At 44.3% G+C, this 14,100-nt stretch overlaps 1 protein-coding gene across 3 annotated transcripts in view; it reads left to right on the top strand.

Annotated features, from left to right (window-relative positions):
- The window catches only part of MCTP2 (multiple C2 and transmembrane domain containing 2), an 895,323-nt gene that overhangs the window by 823,349 nt on the left and 57,874 nt on the right, over nucleotides 1–14,100 (top strand). For all 3 annotated transcript variants that reach the window (XM_078683148.1, XM_078683146.1, XM_078683147.1), the window contains one exon: nucleotides 10,585–10,682. In XM_078683148.1, coding sequence (XP_078539274.1) covers nucleotides 10,585–10,682 — 98 coding nt within the window. The remainder of the gene's footprint in view (nucleotides 1–10,584; nucleotides 10,683–14,100) is intronic.

Below are 14,100 nucleotides of genomic sequence, written 5' to 3'. Positions count from 1 at the left end.
TCCAGGCCCTAATCCACCCAGACCAATGTGGCTTTATGCCCGCCCGAAGCACGAGGCACAGCCTATTGCGGCATTTCTTTATGTGGTGCTAATCCACCACCGCTCCCTGCCCTCCCAGCTAGTGCTGTTTGTAGATAGTCTTCGAAAAGACGTTTAGAACTGTGGACTTGGGGTACCCGATGAGTGTTAGAAAGGGCATGATTCGGACCATGATTCTGAGGCCTAGTCCAAGTTGTTTACTCCAACCCGACGACCAGGGTGCAGATTAATGGGGTGATGTACGCTAGGTTTCTCTGCAGTGCGGAGCCCACCAGGATTGCCCTTTATCCCCCCTCCTATTTGTGCTAGCCATTTTACCCCTTGCTAGGCTTATACATTGTGATGCACAGATACAGGGAAGGGAATGGGCTGTGGTACACAAGGACAGCATAGTTCTCTGTGTGGATGACATTCTCCTGTACTTGACTAATCCAGCTGCTAGTGTTCCTCGATGCCTCCAGCTGCTGCAAATGTATGCGGAAGTCTCGTGATTAACATTTAATTCTGCCAAATCTGTGCTGGTCCCATTGGCTCCCTCACCAGACTTTGTGGACTGGCAAATTACTATCCCAACACACTATCTTAGTTTCCAGGACTTAGGCATCCAGGTGGCCCTGGGCCCAGGGCTGACATGGTCCCTTAACATTGCTCCACTCACCCTTAGGATCAGGGAGGATCTCAGGAAGTGACAGATGGTACCATTGAATGCCATGGGGAGAAATGCTTTGTATACAATGATATTGCCACTATTCCTCTATATCCTGCAACATTTCTCTCACACAATCCCCCGTCACTGGTTTTGAGAGATTGATTCAATTGCAATTGCCTTCCTAGGTACCACTCAAGACCGCATTTGGCACCTGCCAGCGTGCCCCCTATGATGGCATTTTGGGTATGACTAACCTCTATTTGTATTACCTGGCATTACCCTTCCTGATTGTGAACGACTGGCTCAGTGGCTGATGGTCTGAAACAGCCTACTGATTAAAACTCAACATGTTAGGTTTCCCCCGAATACTAGCAATGCTATACAGAGGCAGAATTCCAAACACACTTCCAGAGGTGACCCAGCTGGTATTTAACGGGTGAAAGGCAGCCCATAGACACACAGGATGGTGGTCCGAACTCACCCAACACCCTCCCCCCATGGCATGGCACATGGCTGAGAGAGGTAGGATCACTAGATGGCTTTGCTCGATGGGAGTTCATCGGCATTACATTTCTAGGAGACGTGTGGAAGAGCAACCACATGTCCTCCTTTCAAGATCTTCAGCATGCTTGCTCCCTGTCTGGAACGCAGTTATATAAATATTTGCAACTGCATCACACACTGGGGGTATATGTCCTCCCTGTCCTCCACAAAGGTGCGATCTCCAAGATTTATCGCTCACTGATCATCAATGCCCTGTACACACTGTTGGCCCTTAGAGCCCACTGAGAAGAGTGTCTTGGACCTATAGAGGACACAGATTGGCAGGATGCACTGATGGTCCCCCAGGCTCTCACTATCTCATCTCTGCTTTAGTTAGTATAAACATACTGTCTTCAGACTTCATACCTCTTATTGTCTGATGTTTTGAACCTGGAGATAGAGCTCTCCCCATTATTGATCCTGCTTGGAAGTACTTGAGAGTGCGGGAAGGACACACACAGACTGAGTTCTCCTGGGGTCGCACTGATAGTGGCTATACGTGATATAGCTGCTAACTGAAAGGCTTCCAAGCCACTAACATTGACACAATGGAGACGTGGGGTAGATTGGTGCCCCCAGAAGGAGAAGCCAGTGTATGAGGCTGCCCTGCCAAACATGCTAAAATACGGGGGAAATGGCTTGGGACGGCGTACACAGATTCATTGTGAGGATGATGTGATGAGATTGATGTTATTTTCTTGGTGTGCACTTTTACCCGCTTTATTAGTATATTGATATCAGCCTTCCTCGGGAGCCGAGTGTCGGTCTTGATGTTGCTTGTTGTAACTGCAGAAAACAATAACATTTGTTTATCTAACAAAAAAAGAGAAGGGAGATCATCTAGGCTCTCAATTTCCTTTGTACATTATACATGTTCTGAGAAAGGATACAGTACATTTTAGGCTAATTATCTGTGTTTCTAAACTTTAAAATCAATACGTTATTACCACACCTATCTGTAGAACTACATACTGGTGTATTTGACAACAAATAATGAAGCTCACTAAGTAAAATTGGACCTAGTTTTAATTGCAGATATTCACTTTCTGTACATGCAAATGTAAATTTTGTTTTCTAAACACTGCTTGCATGCATGGGCTTGAATGGCCACTTTGATTCATTGCATTGGCTGGGCTAATTTTCAAAATGTATTCAAATGCTATACTTTTGCATGTGTGCAAGAAGTGTACTGGAAATCAAGTGGCTGGGCAATAAACTCAATTATTGAATTTAAACCTTTGTAGTCTCAACTTTTGTATTTTTAGTAAGGTGTTAATGTGGTTAGATAGACATTGTCCCTATTTGTTGGGATCGTAAGCTGCATGGCCTCAGTTAGGCATTGTGTTAGGCAGGGGTGCATCATGGCCCCCTTTTTATTCAGCCTGCATATTAATAAACTTGAACAAACTCTGGTAGATGGGGGAGTATATTGCCCAAAAGTAAAAAGTTGGTCCTTGCCCTTCCTGCTTATGTGGACAACGCCATGCTCATGGCTAAAACGGCCAGGGGCTCGCAAGCCCTTTTTATCTTATTTGTGAGTTTTATGAAAGAAGTGGACCTCTGTACTAGTGTTAGAAAGCCAAGGAATACAAAGTCTACAATCTTTAAGATAGGTACACAGGCAATCACGAGGGTGAACACTTTTTCCATTTCTGGAACTCATGTTTGACGCAGACTTATGATGGAGCCTCTTATTATCTAGCAATCACTCAAATCTTGTCCGGAGTAATGCAGCTATTTGAAAGTTTGCTTCTAGACTGGTCAAGAAACCAATCAGCACAAGAATATCAGTTTATCCTGCCACCAGGAGGCGCTTTTGCAGAGTGGTTTCAGCGCAACTCCACTGTATTGCACTCCACTCTATGCTATTCCACTCTAGGCCACTCCACTGTACACCACTGCACCATGCACCACTCTAATGTACAGTATTCCACTGTGTGCCAATCCACTCTATGCCTCTCCAGTCTATGCTAGTCCCCTCTACGCTATTCCACTGTGTCGGACCTGTCAACCTTAGGGTGGTCTTCCCCGACATTTATGCCGTTGTGCCTCCCATTTTTATCGTACCTTTTTGTTGGACTTAGGACTCTGGGCGCCTCACCACTGCTAAACAGTGCTGAGGTGCAGGTGCACTCCCCTAAAGCATTGCAACACTGGCATACCTGCCACAGGCCCCTGCTACCGCAGTGAGGACTAACTCTCCGTAGGTTAACATTGGGGACGCCCCTTATGGGATAATTTCTGACTGGGACCTAATAAGTATTAAGCATGGGCGCAAAATCTGTTCCGCTCGCGGATTTTGCGGATTTTCGGCAAATTCGCAATCCGCGAATTCCCGCGAATTTGCCGAAAATCCGCGGAACGGATCCGGGGGGCAAAAGTTCAAGCTTGTAACTATTTTAGAATGGCGCCGGCAAGCTGCCAGCGCCATTCTAAAATAGTTACTAAGTTAGCTTCAACAGGAAGCACTAATAGCAGCAGGTGCTCGAGTTTAACTGAATTCGAGCACCTGCTTTATTTTATCTATTAGTGCTTCCTGATGAAGCTAACTTAGTAACTATTTTAGAATGGCGCTGGCAGCTTGCCAGCGCCATTCTAAAATAAAACAGGAGAGGGGCAGAGGGCAGAAGGGCACAACAACGAGTAGGGCACAGGGCAGAATGGCACAAAAACGAGTGGGGCAGAGGGCAGAAGGGCACAAAAACGAGTGGGGCAGAATGGCACAAAACTAGTGGGGCAGAGGGCAGAAGGGCACAACAACGAGCGGTCTTGCACAAAAAAAACCCGCGAACACGCAAAGCGTCCCGCAAACACGCAAATCGCCCCGCGGACACGCAAAGCGTCCCGCAAACACGCAATAATTAAAAAATCCGCAAATTCGCACGAATTCGTGAATTTTGCGGATTGCGAATCCGCAAATTCGCGGATTGCCAATTCGCAAAATTCGCCCATGCTTAATAAGTATGTCATGTTTGGTCCTGTTGGGACCGGGGCGGGGAACCCTTTCCAATGAACTATGGGGTTTGGGCACTACTACTTTAGAAATCCCACTTTAAGAAAGTAGACATTTTCCTGCCTACACTCAGTCTGGGCACTGCAGACTCCCCCCTCCCATCTACACTCTGATAGCTGCCTGGGTAGGGAGGTGGGAGTGGTGATTCACACCTTCTCCCCTTGAATGGGCTGTGACCGGCTGCCCACTGTAGCCTTAACGGCCCTGTCTTTCGTCACTGTGACAGCCAGGTCAGGGAAGGCAGGGAACATCCCAGAACTCCCTGGACTCTTCCAGAAGCCCTTGCCCCCAGACCCTTCCAGAGACTTCTGCCCTCTTCCAGTAACTAGACTGTAGGGTATATAAGGGAGGGTCCTGGCCTCACATCTTTGTTACACTGCTGGACTATGAGGAATCTCTGCTGGAGTGAGGACTGCTGCAACAGGAGGTTGCCACTTGTGAGGAGGAACTGCTGCCCCTGCTTGCTGAGCTGCCCTACTGCCTGCTGATCCTGCCTTGCTGCCTGCTGATCCTGCCCTGCTAGGGAGAAATGGAAATAACACAAAGACATCTCCAGAGTTTCTCACTAAGAAGATTGACTGGTTTCCTGGTTTCTGGGGCCCAAAAGAACACTCTAAACTATCAGAACGGTGTGTGCATGCTGGGCGCTCACAACTACACTTAGCCTCACTCCTGCCCTTGCTGTGGGAACATCAGTGATGTCATTTCATATGTCGTATTGATGTGCTAGAATATGTCATGAGTGATATAATATGTGGGGTCTGCACCTCCTGTGTGTTGAAGGGGCGCTGTGTACCTGGGAAATAACCGCTTCCGCCCGGGGACAGGCTTGCGCTGAGAAGCGCTGCACAAGGATTGAAGCGCTGTTGCAAAGGAGGATGGTGTGCCTTATTCACATCACCTGGGAACATCGGGAACATTGTGCCCATCATTGTTGTGGACCCAAGCTGGCAAACTCAATTGAAGATTTCCTGAAGTCACTGCCACAGCCCGGGCGAAACGCATACCAGGACCGCTTTTAAGACTCCCCCCGAAATCACCGTCACAGCCCGGGAGTCTCGGGAAGCCTGGGCACAGCCCCTCTGACGTCAGACAGGGGCCGCACTGGGATTAGTGATGAGCGTGGAGCGTTGCCTGGCAACGGGGGCTCGCCCCAGCGCAAGAGCCGTGCTGAGACCGGAAAGGAGGTCCCTGCTCCTTGGCTGCCCGAGCTCAATCAGGACCGAAAGCCCCAGGGCGGAGAGGAACTCAAGGACGATGCCTGCTTTGCCTGGATCCCAGGTAACTCCTTAATGTGTGCCCTGAGGCCCAGCCTGCCGTGTCTTCGGACGGGTTACGGGCTGGTGACCACAGTACTTGAATTGCAGGACTTGAGTCCCTGTGGGCGGTAGCCGAAAGACCAGGGTCACTTCTATGACCGCGGACCTCTCTTCCTCTTCTCCTGTGTTAATTACGGCCCGCACCCCGCTGTAGGGGCACTGCGGTACTCGGAAGTGTACTAACTCGATCAGGAGATTGTTTCAGATGCCACCTATCAAGTTCAGGCAAGAGCCGCGCCGTGACCGGCGCCCATGATAGAACTTTTTAATAATGCCCCCCTAGGCAGAATCTAGAACCTTCTACCCCCTCCATCCTATGTTTATGCTATGCTTTTGCAACTCATGTAACTATTCTCCAGCACCTATTTGGCCGTCACCTACACAGCTGGTCTTCTGACATTATTTTCCTCGTCTCCCCATTTGTGTCTCCTTCCCTCCCCCTCCTCCTCCTCCCTCTTATGATCCTTTGATTCAAACTGATGTTACTATGTAACCTGTAACTCGCTGGTTGAACTGATGTAAATTACAAAACTGTTTGTACCTACCATGGAGCCTGAGCAACCTTGGCGGATGCCCGGTTTAGCTGTCCTATGCAGCTATAGAGTCTGGCTCCTTGACCGTCATCTACCCAGCCGGTCATCTGACATTGTTTTTCCTCGTCTCCCACTTCGATGGAACAATGATGACGCCCCCTGGGCAAATACCAAATCTGTTTGTACCTACCGCGGAGACCGAGCAACATTGGCCGATGCCCGGTGGAGCTGTCCTATGCAGCTATAGAGGAGTCTGGCCCCTTGGCCGTCACCTACCCAGCCGATCATCTGACATTGTTTTCCTCTTCTCCACATTCGTGTCTCCATCACTCCCCCTCCCTCTGTGATTCTTTGATTCAAACGGTTGTAACTATGTAACCTGTAACTCGCTGATTCAACTGATATAACTGTGTATCCTGTAACTTGCTGATTCTCATTAAAGCGCTCTGATACCTCCGGGTCTAGCCAGCGCTATATAAAACTTTCCAAATAAATAAACAAATAAATAAATTAAGAGATCTCTAACTGGTAATGGGCAGCGGGGCGTGTGGGGGACAAAGAACTTTCAGCTGGCAGCACAGTCTGGGCCCAATACATGCAACCTAGATCCAGACCAGCAGCGTGAGAGGCCCTGCACACTAGGGACATGCCCACATTGAGAGACCTCAGTACTATAAGTCCACAATTCATTCTCTTACGGGACTGTCACCACCACCTCTGATTGAACTGGCAATTTCAGGACTAGCGTCCCCTTAAGACTACCGGAATTGATGACTGTTTTCCTTATAATGAACCTGACAATTTAGAACTCATGATTCCTGTGGAATGTTTTTTTTTATGGTTGACCTTAACTTAAATATAGATATTTTTATTTTTATGATTCATTGGTGTAGTGTCCTTTTGTGAGTGTTGTTACTGTGTCACCGTTGGGGTTGTGTTGCACAAATACTTTACACATTGCCTCTTAAGTTATGCCTTCCTGCTCTGCGCCAACCTACCCTGTCGGAAGCGGTGGTCCCTACTTGGACCAGAGTGCATACCACAGCCAACTAGAGACCCCGGTTCTAACACACTGTATAGACTTCACCCTCACCACTCCTCTCTACATGGTTCCACTGTACGCCACTCCACTATACACTATTCCACTCTGTCACTACATTCTACGCCACTACACTATAGGACGCACCACTGTACAACACCCCACTATACGCTATTCCATTTGATGCAACTCCACTCTATGCCACTACACTCTATGCTTTTTTACTGTATACCACTGCACTGTACCTCACTCCACTGCACTCTGCTCCACTGTACACCACTTCACTCTACGCTACTCCACTGTATGCTACTGCACTCAACCACACAGCACTCAATGCCACTCCACTGTATGCTATCCTACGTTATGCCACTCCACTCTACACCACTCCTCTTTATGCTATTACACTCTATGCCACCCCACTTTACCACACTACACTGCACAATACTCTACAATATGCCATTGCAGTCTACACCACTCCAATGTATGCTGTTCCACTGTACGCCACTCCACTGAACCACATTTCACTCTACTCCATTACACTATACTCTACCATAGTATGCTTTATGACACTCATCCACTCTGCTGTACCGCAGTCCGCTTAATGGCACTACACACGACGACACTAAACTCGATGATTTCATTTTTTTTAAATTAGAAATTCTGTGAAAAAACTAAAGGTTAAACCTGTTATACTTAGGAAAGTTTAGGTATTCTTTCTATACAAACCAAACTTAAAAAACACAAACATGAGAAATTGTTCAGTTGTAGTTGTACCTTACATTTATAATTTACGCACCATCTTTAAATTCATATAACTTCATTTATTCTTTAGCAACAAACAAAAGTTAAAGTACATACAAAATTTAACTTCTGAAATTATTCTCATACCTTTATTTTATAATTTATGTAACACCTTCAATTTATTAGAACTCGTGCACCTCCCTTCACTGTTTATATAAGTCGGTAGCCACACTACATTAACTATGACTCACCACTCTACCATGCTTTGTGTTCTCACAAAGGATTTGTTTGGGATGTTATAATTGTTCTTGTAAATATTATTATTTTACATGGTATAAATTGCCCAATGACAGTTTCCACTGAGTACTTATACTTAAGACCAAGTTTCCATAGGAAAAGCATTTTCTGTTTTCCTAATAACGTTGGCGTCATTTGACGAAGCCTTGTGAACCTTTCCCAAAAAATGTTCTTCCACCTCCGCTCCTTCCTGGAAAGTTTCAGGGTGATGCATCAAGCGGGGGCCGAGAAAAGGGGGTAGTCCCAAAACAAGTGTGTCCCATTCATTTTTCCATAGGAAAATTTGACACAGCTACAGCCCAAACTGCTGAACGGAATCACACACAATTTGGCAGAAAGCAAAATCTTGGTACATAAAGCTTCTTTTAGTGTCCTGTATAAATCATTTTGGTATTTAATGAGATGTTAAGCATCCAAATCTTTGTATATTTCACACCATTGAGGATCCACAGCAGATCTGCAATGGATCCATGAATCTATGACATCAACCATAGACTTCTCTGCATGCTTTTGCATTCTGTGCATACCTGGAATGATCTTCAAATGGCTCCCAGTCTCCACTAGACACACAGTCACTCAAGCCCTCATCCCCAGACGGTGGACTATGACAACACCCTCTATGCAGGAATTGCCACAGACTCATCCTCACCCATCCCAGGCATACCCACACCACCCCTCCCCTGAAGAAACTCCACTGGATCCTCATCCACAAGAGTTGCAGAGACCAGCATCCATAAACCACCGCCTGAGTTTCCTCCCGCCCTCCAGACTCCTGTGCTCTGTCCACCTCTCCCTTGCTCATAAACCGCATCTGCTGAAGCAGCAGTGGAGGATGTTCCTTCTCCTACCTCTCTGCAAAGATCTAGAACAGCCTCCCCCCCAACCTCTGGGTCTCACCCTCTCTCCAGACGTTCAGAAGGGAGCTCAAGGCCTGGCTGTTAAACTGATGCCACAGAGCTATGGTGTCCAATTAACCTATACATTTAAATATTTTTTTTTTTAATTGTAGTGAGGTTATTGTTAAGTGAAAATGTCAGTTAAAACATAACATTTTAAATAATAAAAACACTGAAATTCACCAGTTACAGTTTACTATGAACAATATTGTCATCAGTGATGTCATTTCATATGTCGTATTGATGTGCTAGAATATGTCATGAGTGATATAATATGTGAGGTCATAAGCAGTGCATGACAAGGGTGTGAGGTATGACTCCTTACAACGTTGTGCATTCTATCACTCTCCTGGCATTCTTTGTCTCACCTTACCCCTCAAAAGAGAAGATGCTCCATCAAATGGATCCCAAAAGAGCTTTAAGTTTCTACATCGATTGTACCATGGACCATTGGGTGGTTTACCAGCCTTTTGTGGGGTTCTCTAGGGTGAAGAATGAAAAGTCTATGCAGAAAGCGACTCTGTCGAGGTAGATAATCTTCTGCATTACCATATGCTATGCAGTGGCAAAAAAAACAGGCTTCAGTAAGTCTGAGAGCCCATTCCATCAGTGCTCTGGCTGTTTCCACTCAGTTTGCACGTAGAGTTCCTGTCCTTGACACCTATTAGGCTGTGACGTGGGGATCTATACACATGTTTACAAAGCATTACTGCCTGGAAAACCACGTCAGAAGAGCATTTTGCCTGTACAGTCCTTCATGATTTTCTGGTCTAAGCCCACTCCCTAGATGATCCACCTTTCTGAGGTACTGCTTTTGGTATCTATTCTTTCAGGGAAGAATGTACCCCAAGCAGAGCCACATGGTGCCACCTACCAGTGCTCAGGAACACTGTCATGAAAAGTTTCAAGATGTAGTCCAGTTCTTAGGGAACAATCTAAGGGTAAGGAATCTGAGGTTTGATGGTGTATTCACCAAAAAGGGCATTACCAAAGGAAAGTTTCTTGTTCTTCATGGTCTCAAGCATGTTACTTTTACAACTAAAAGTGGAATTAAAATGCCTGACATGTAAAACAAGTTGATTGGTTATACAATTTTATTGTTGAATATAGAGTTTTAATTTACTGCTAGACAGCATACTGTCATATCAAAATATATATGTTTCTCAAATTTGTTGTGTAAGTTTGTTAAACTTTGTCCTTCACTGGGCCCTATAGAAATCCCAGTGCCAATTGTTTATCACAGTAAGAGATCCAGGATCAAACTTCCGCAAAATGTGCATATGTAAGCGTATCTCACCAAAACATAACTTGCGTGATTTGTGGATCCCTTTGGAAAGGACACCGGAAATTTAGAGTGTGAGGGTACCACTGAAATGTAGATGTTTATGTACCATGAATTAAACGGTAACCATTTGAAATAGTCCTCCAAATATATATCAAACTTAAAACTGTCATGTGTAATATGTGTGTGCGTCTATACATGAATATTTCATAAACATTGTTGTTGCTTTTCAGGGATCAACAAATTTACCAAGAAGCTCCGAAATCCTGACTCTATTGACAATAACGAGTTATTAGATTTCCTCTCCAGAGTTCCATCTGATGTTCAAAAGGCAAGTAATTCTCCGGTATGGTGACAGACACATCTTACAGCCATAAAGCCTGGCATGTTAACATTTAAAATCTTAAAAAATAACATTACATTTAGGAAAGACCTTTGGTTTTTGTCACGTTTGTTGTTCTTTTGTCCCACGAGAATGGATACTAAATATGAGTCTACTTTAAAAATAACAAAGTTCATTACCTACTTTTAGTGTCTTCCATGGGTACAATATTCCTCGGCCTCGCGACATATTAAAGCATAACAAAAACACCAACTATACAGTAGTTGCTGAACAGCAGTGTATAGGTCGGGCGTGTTCATTTATTGCTTAGTGTTCTTTAAAAAGCAGTTGGTGAGTAGAAAATTAGTGTTTTCTATTGAACCCATTATGCTATTGTAGGGGTTTCCTCAGCCTTGAAAGTCAAGAGTTTGTGTTTGATATTGTTAGTGTCATTGAAATGTTTGGGATCAAAGAAGCTACATCAGGGTTCAATAACACGGTATTGGATCCCTTAAAAGATGGGCGTTTTTCTAAGGTATTTTCTCCTTAGCAATCCTTAAAGAATCTTTTTTGTCAGATTAATTCATTGATCATGTCTCAATGCGTTTTGCTCATTGCAGCATCACATTAGGGTATATTAACAGTGTGAAAATAATTTAAAGCCTCAGAGACAAGCTTAAGGCAAAATAGTGCATTTAAAAAAAAATATTACAGTTTTTCTAAAGGCATCTTTTCTAGTAGTGGGTATCGTGCAAAAGTAATATGCCACTCCTCATTGAGTTGTTCCTTCATCACTCCTATAAATTGTTAATGAGCAATATATTTTTTCCTTTGAGGAGTAATAGATGTATTACCCCAAAATATAAAATCATAAAAATACACACACAGTTGTCTGGCAGATACGCTCACACAGACACAAAAGCAGACATCAAGCTGAAGGTAGCTTAATTTTTCTTGAGGAATATTTTTTAAAAATCCACTCACGTGGGCTTGTTCAAGGAATACTTGTATACTGACCATGAAGTTGTGGAAATTGTACCTGTCAAAGAAAAATGTCAAAGTGGACTTTCGAAAAGAAACTTCTAAATGATGAAAGGTTTGTTAAACATATTAAACAGTGGGCAAAAGGGTTTTTCGAAATTAACAGATATAGCGCGTCTAGAAACAGCGTATGGGAATCTTTTAAGGCCTCATTAAGGGGGGAGACTATTAGCTGCGCAGCCAAATTAAGAAAAGAGGATAGAAGTAATATGGAAAAACGCACTCTAGAGTTAGCAGAAGCTGAGAAAAGCCATATAGTGGAGATAGTCTCAGGTCAGGATAGCTCGGGAACGGCTAGAACTATGGCTTTGATCAAGGGGGAGATTTTAAAAATAATTACACAGAAAGAGATCTGCAACTATCAGACATATAGAGCAAGACGATATGAGACAGGCGAGCAAGCTGGTAGGGTCTTAGCCCTTCGCATTAGGCAAGAAACAAATAAAAATAAAATTGCGAAGATCAAATATAATGGAGTGGAACATACAGAACCTAAAGCAATAATGGAGGTATTCCAGAAATTTTATCAAAAATTATATGACCAGGAGACTGGGGTGGTAGCGCCCTCATATGACTACGGGCCACCATGTCCAAGGGTGGGAGAGGGGGATAAGATGCAATTGGACCTAGATATAACATCAGAGGAGATTAAGACTGCCTTTATTGAACTAGCAGCGGCTAAAGCCGTAGGTCCAGACGGGCTACCACTAGAAGTTTATAGGGCTCTGGAAGAGAAAATTCTCCCTATACTTTTAGACCTTTTTAATGGAATCATCTGCTCTGGGAAGATCCCCGACACATGGAAACAAACTAACATCGTAATATTCCATAAGAAGGGGAAGCCGGAGGAAAGTCCCGGTTCGTATCGGCCAATTTCCCTGATAAATTCGGATGCAAAACTTTACTCGAAAGTTTGGGCTAAAAGATTAGGGAGGGTTATCGGCCAACTTGTCTCACCCTGGCAGCATGGGTTTGTCCCGGGAAGGGGTACAACCGAACACACGGCGCGGGCAATCTCGCTATTTGACGCAATGGCTGCTACGGGGAGAGATATGGCCATGATCCTTTTAGATGCCGAAAAGGCCTTTGACCGTGTGGTCTGGGATTTTATGTGGGAGGTTTTGGCTAGAAGGGGCTTTGGAGAGAAATGTAGGAATGCAATTAAAGCTATGTACATGGATCCTGTAGCCAGAATCACGGCAATGGGTTTACAATCAGAAGAAGTGGTGATCAGGAGAGGTACTCGACAGGGATGTCCCTGCTCCCCGATACTCTTTTCACTCTTTATCGATCCTTTTATTAGGAAAATCCTTGCTTCTGATAACATATCCCCAGTTATAATCAATGGTTATAGTACTAAATTATTGGCATATGCGGATGACTTGGCAATCACTACCACGGATCCGCAAATGGCAATGATTGAACTTACTCAACTCGCGCATGAGTTTGGATTATGTTCTGGTTATAGGCTTAATGCGGAAAAAACAATAATAATCGGCACACAAAATATTCATAGAAGAGACCCAAGATATGTGGATTCTGCGGTTTACCTTGGTGTAAGAATCAATGCTAATGTGGGGAAAATTATTCAGGAGTATTATCTGCCTTTACTTGCCTCAATAGATAGAGAACTCAGAAGAATAGATGTCTTACATTTATCCTTGATCGGAAGAGTGAATGTATTGAAAATGTCAATGTTTCCGAAATTGCTGTATCTATTCCGTGCCATACCCTTACTGGTAGAAGAGTGCCTGCTAAAAAAAATGGAAGCTGTTTTTTCACAATTTGTGTGGCAATATGGAAAAATTCGGAGATCCTTGGCTCGACTTTCTGCACCATTGGAGGGAGGAGGGCTGTCTGCACCTAATCTGAGGTTGTACCATTGGGTTTGTTTAATGTTGCAAATGAAATACTTAGTGAAATATGATGTCCAAGAGACTCCACCTGGCTCTTATAGAATTCCGTCAATATATGAACTAATAGTAGGAGAAAGGGCTCGGGGCCTCTTAACACGAGAAATTAACATTTCATATTTCAAAAGGAGTAAAAGCAAAGTAATGCTAAGCGCATGGGGCACGTGGAAGGCAATATTGACATTTCTGAAAATCCCGAAGATCAATGGTACAACTGACTTATGGAGCTCAAAACCCTTCTCTCATCTTGGACAGAATAGAAATAGCAGCACATGGAAGATGCTGGGTATCAGATGTCTGGGGGACGTCATGTGTAGGGATGAATTACTAGGGTTTGATCTCCTACAACAGAAATTTGGTATTCCTGCCAATCATTGGTTTTTATATAATCAACTCAAGCAAACGATCAATTCATTTAGACCGAGATTAGCAATACAGGAGCTAAATCCTCTTGTGAAGTATGTAATAAATGG

Source organism: Lissotriton helveticus, chromosome 3_1, assembly GCF_964261635.1.
Source record: "Lissotriton helveticus chromosome 3_1, aLisHel1.1, whole genome shotgun sequence".
Classification (NCBI taxonomy): domain Eukaryota; kingdom Metazoa; phylum Chordata; class Amphibia; order Caudata; family Salamandridae; genus Lissotriton; species Lissotriton helveticus.
Note: the sequence above shows the minus strand (reverse complement) of the source record. Positions and strands in the feature narration are given on the sequence as shown.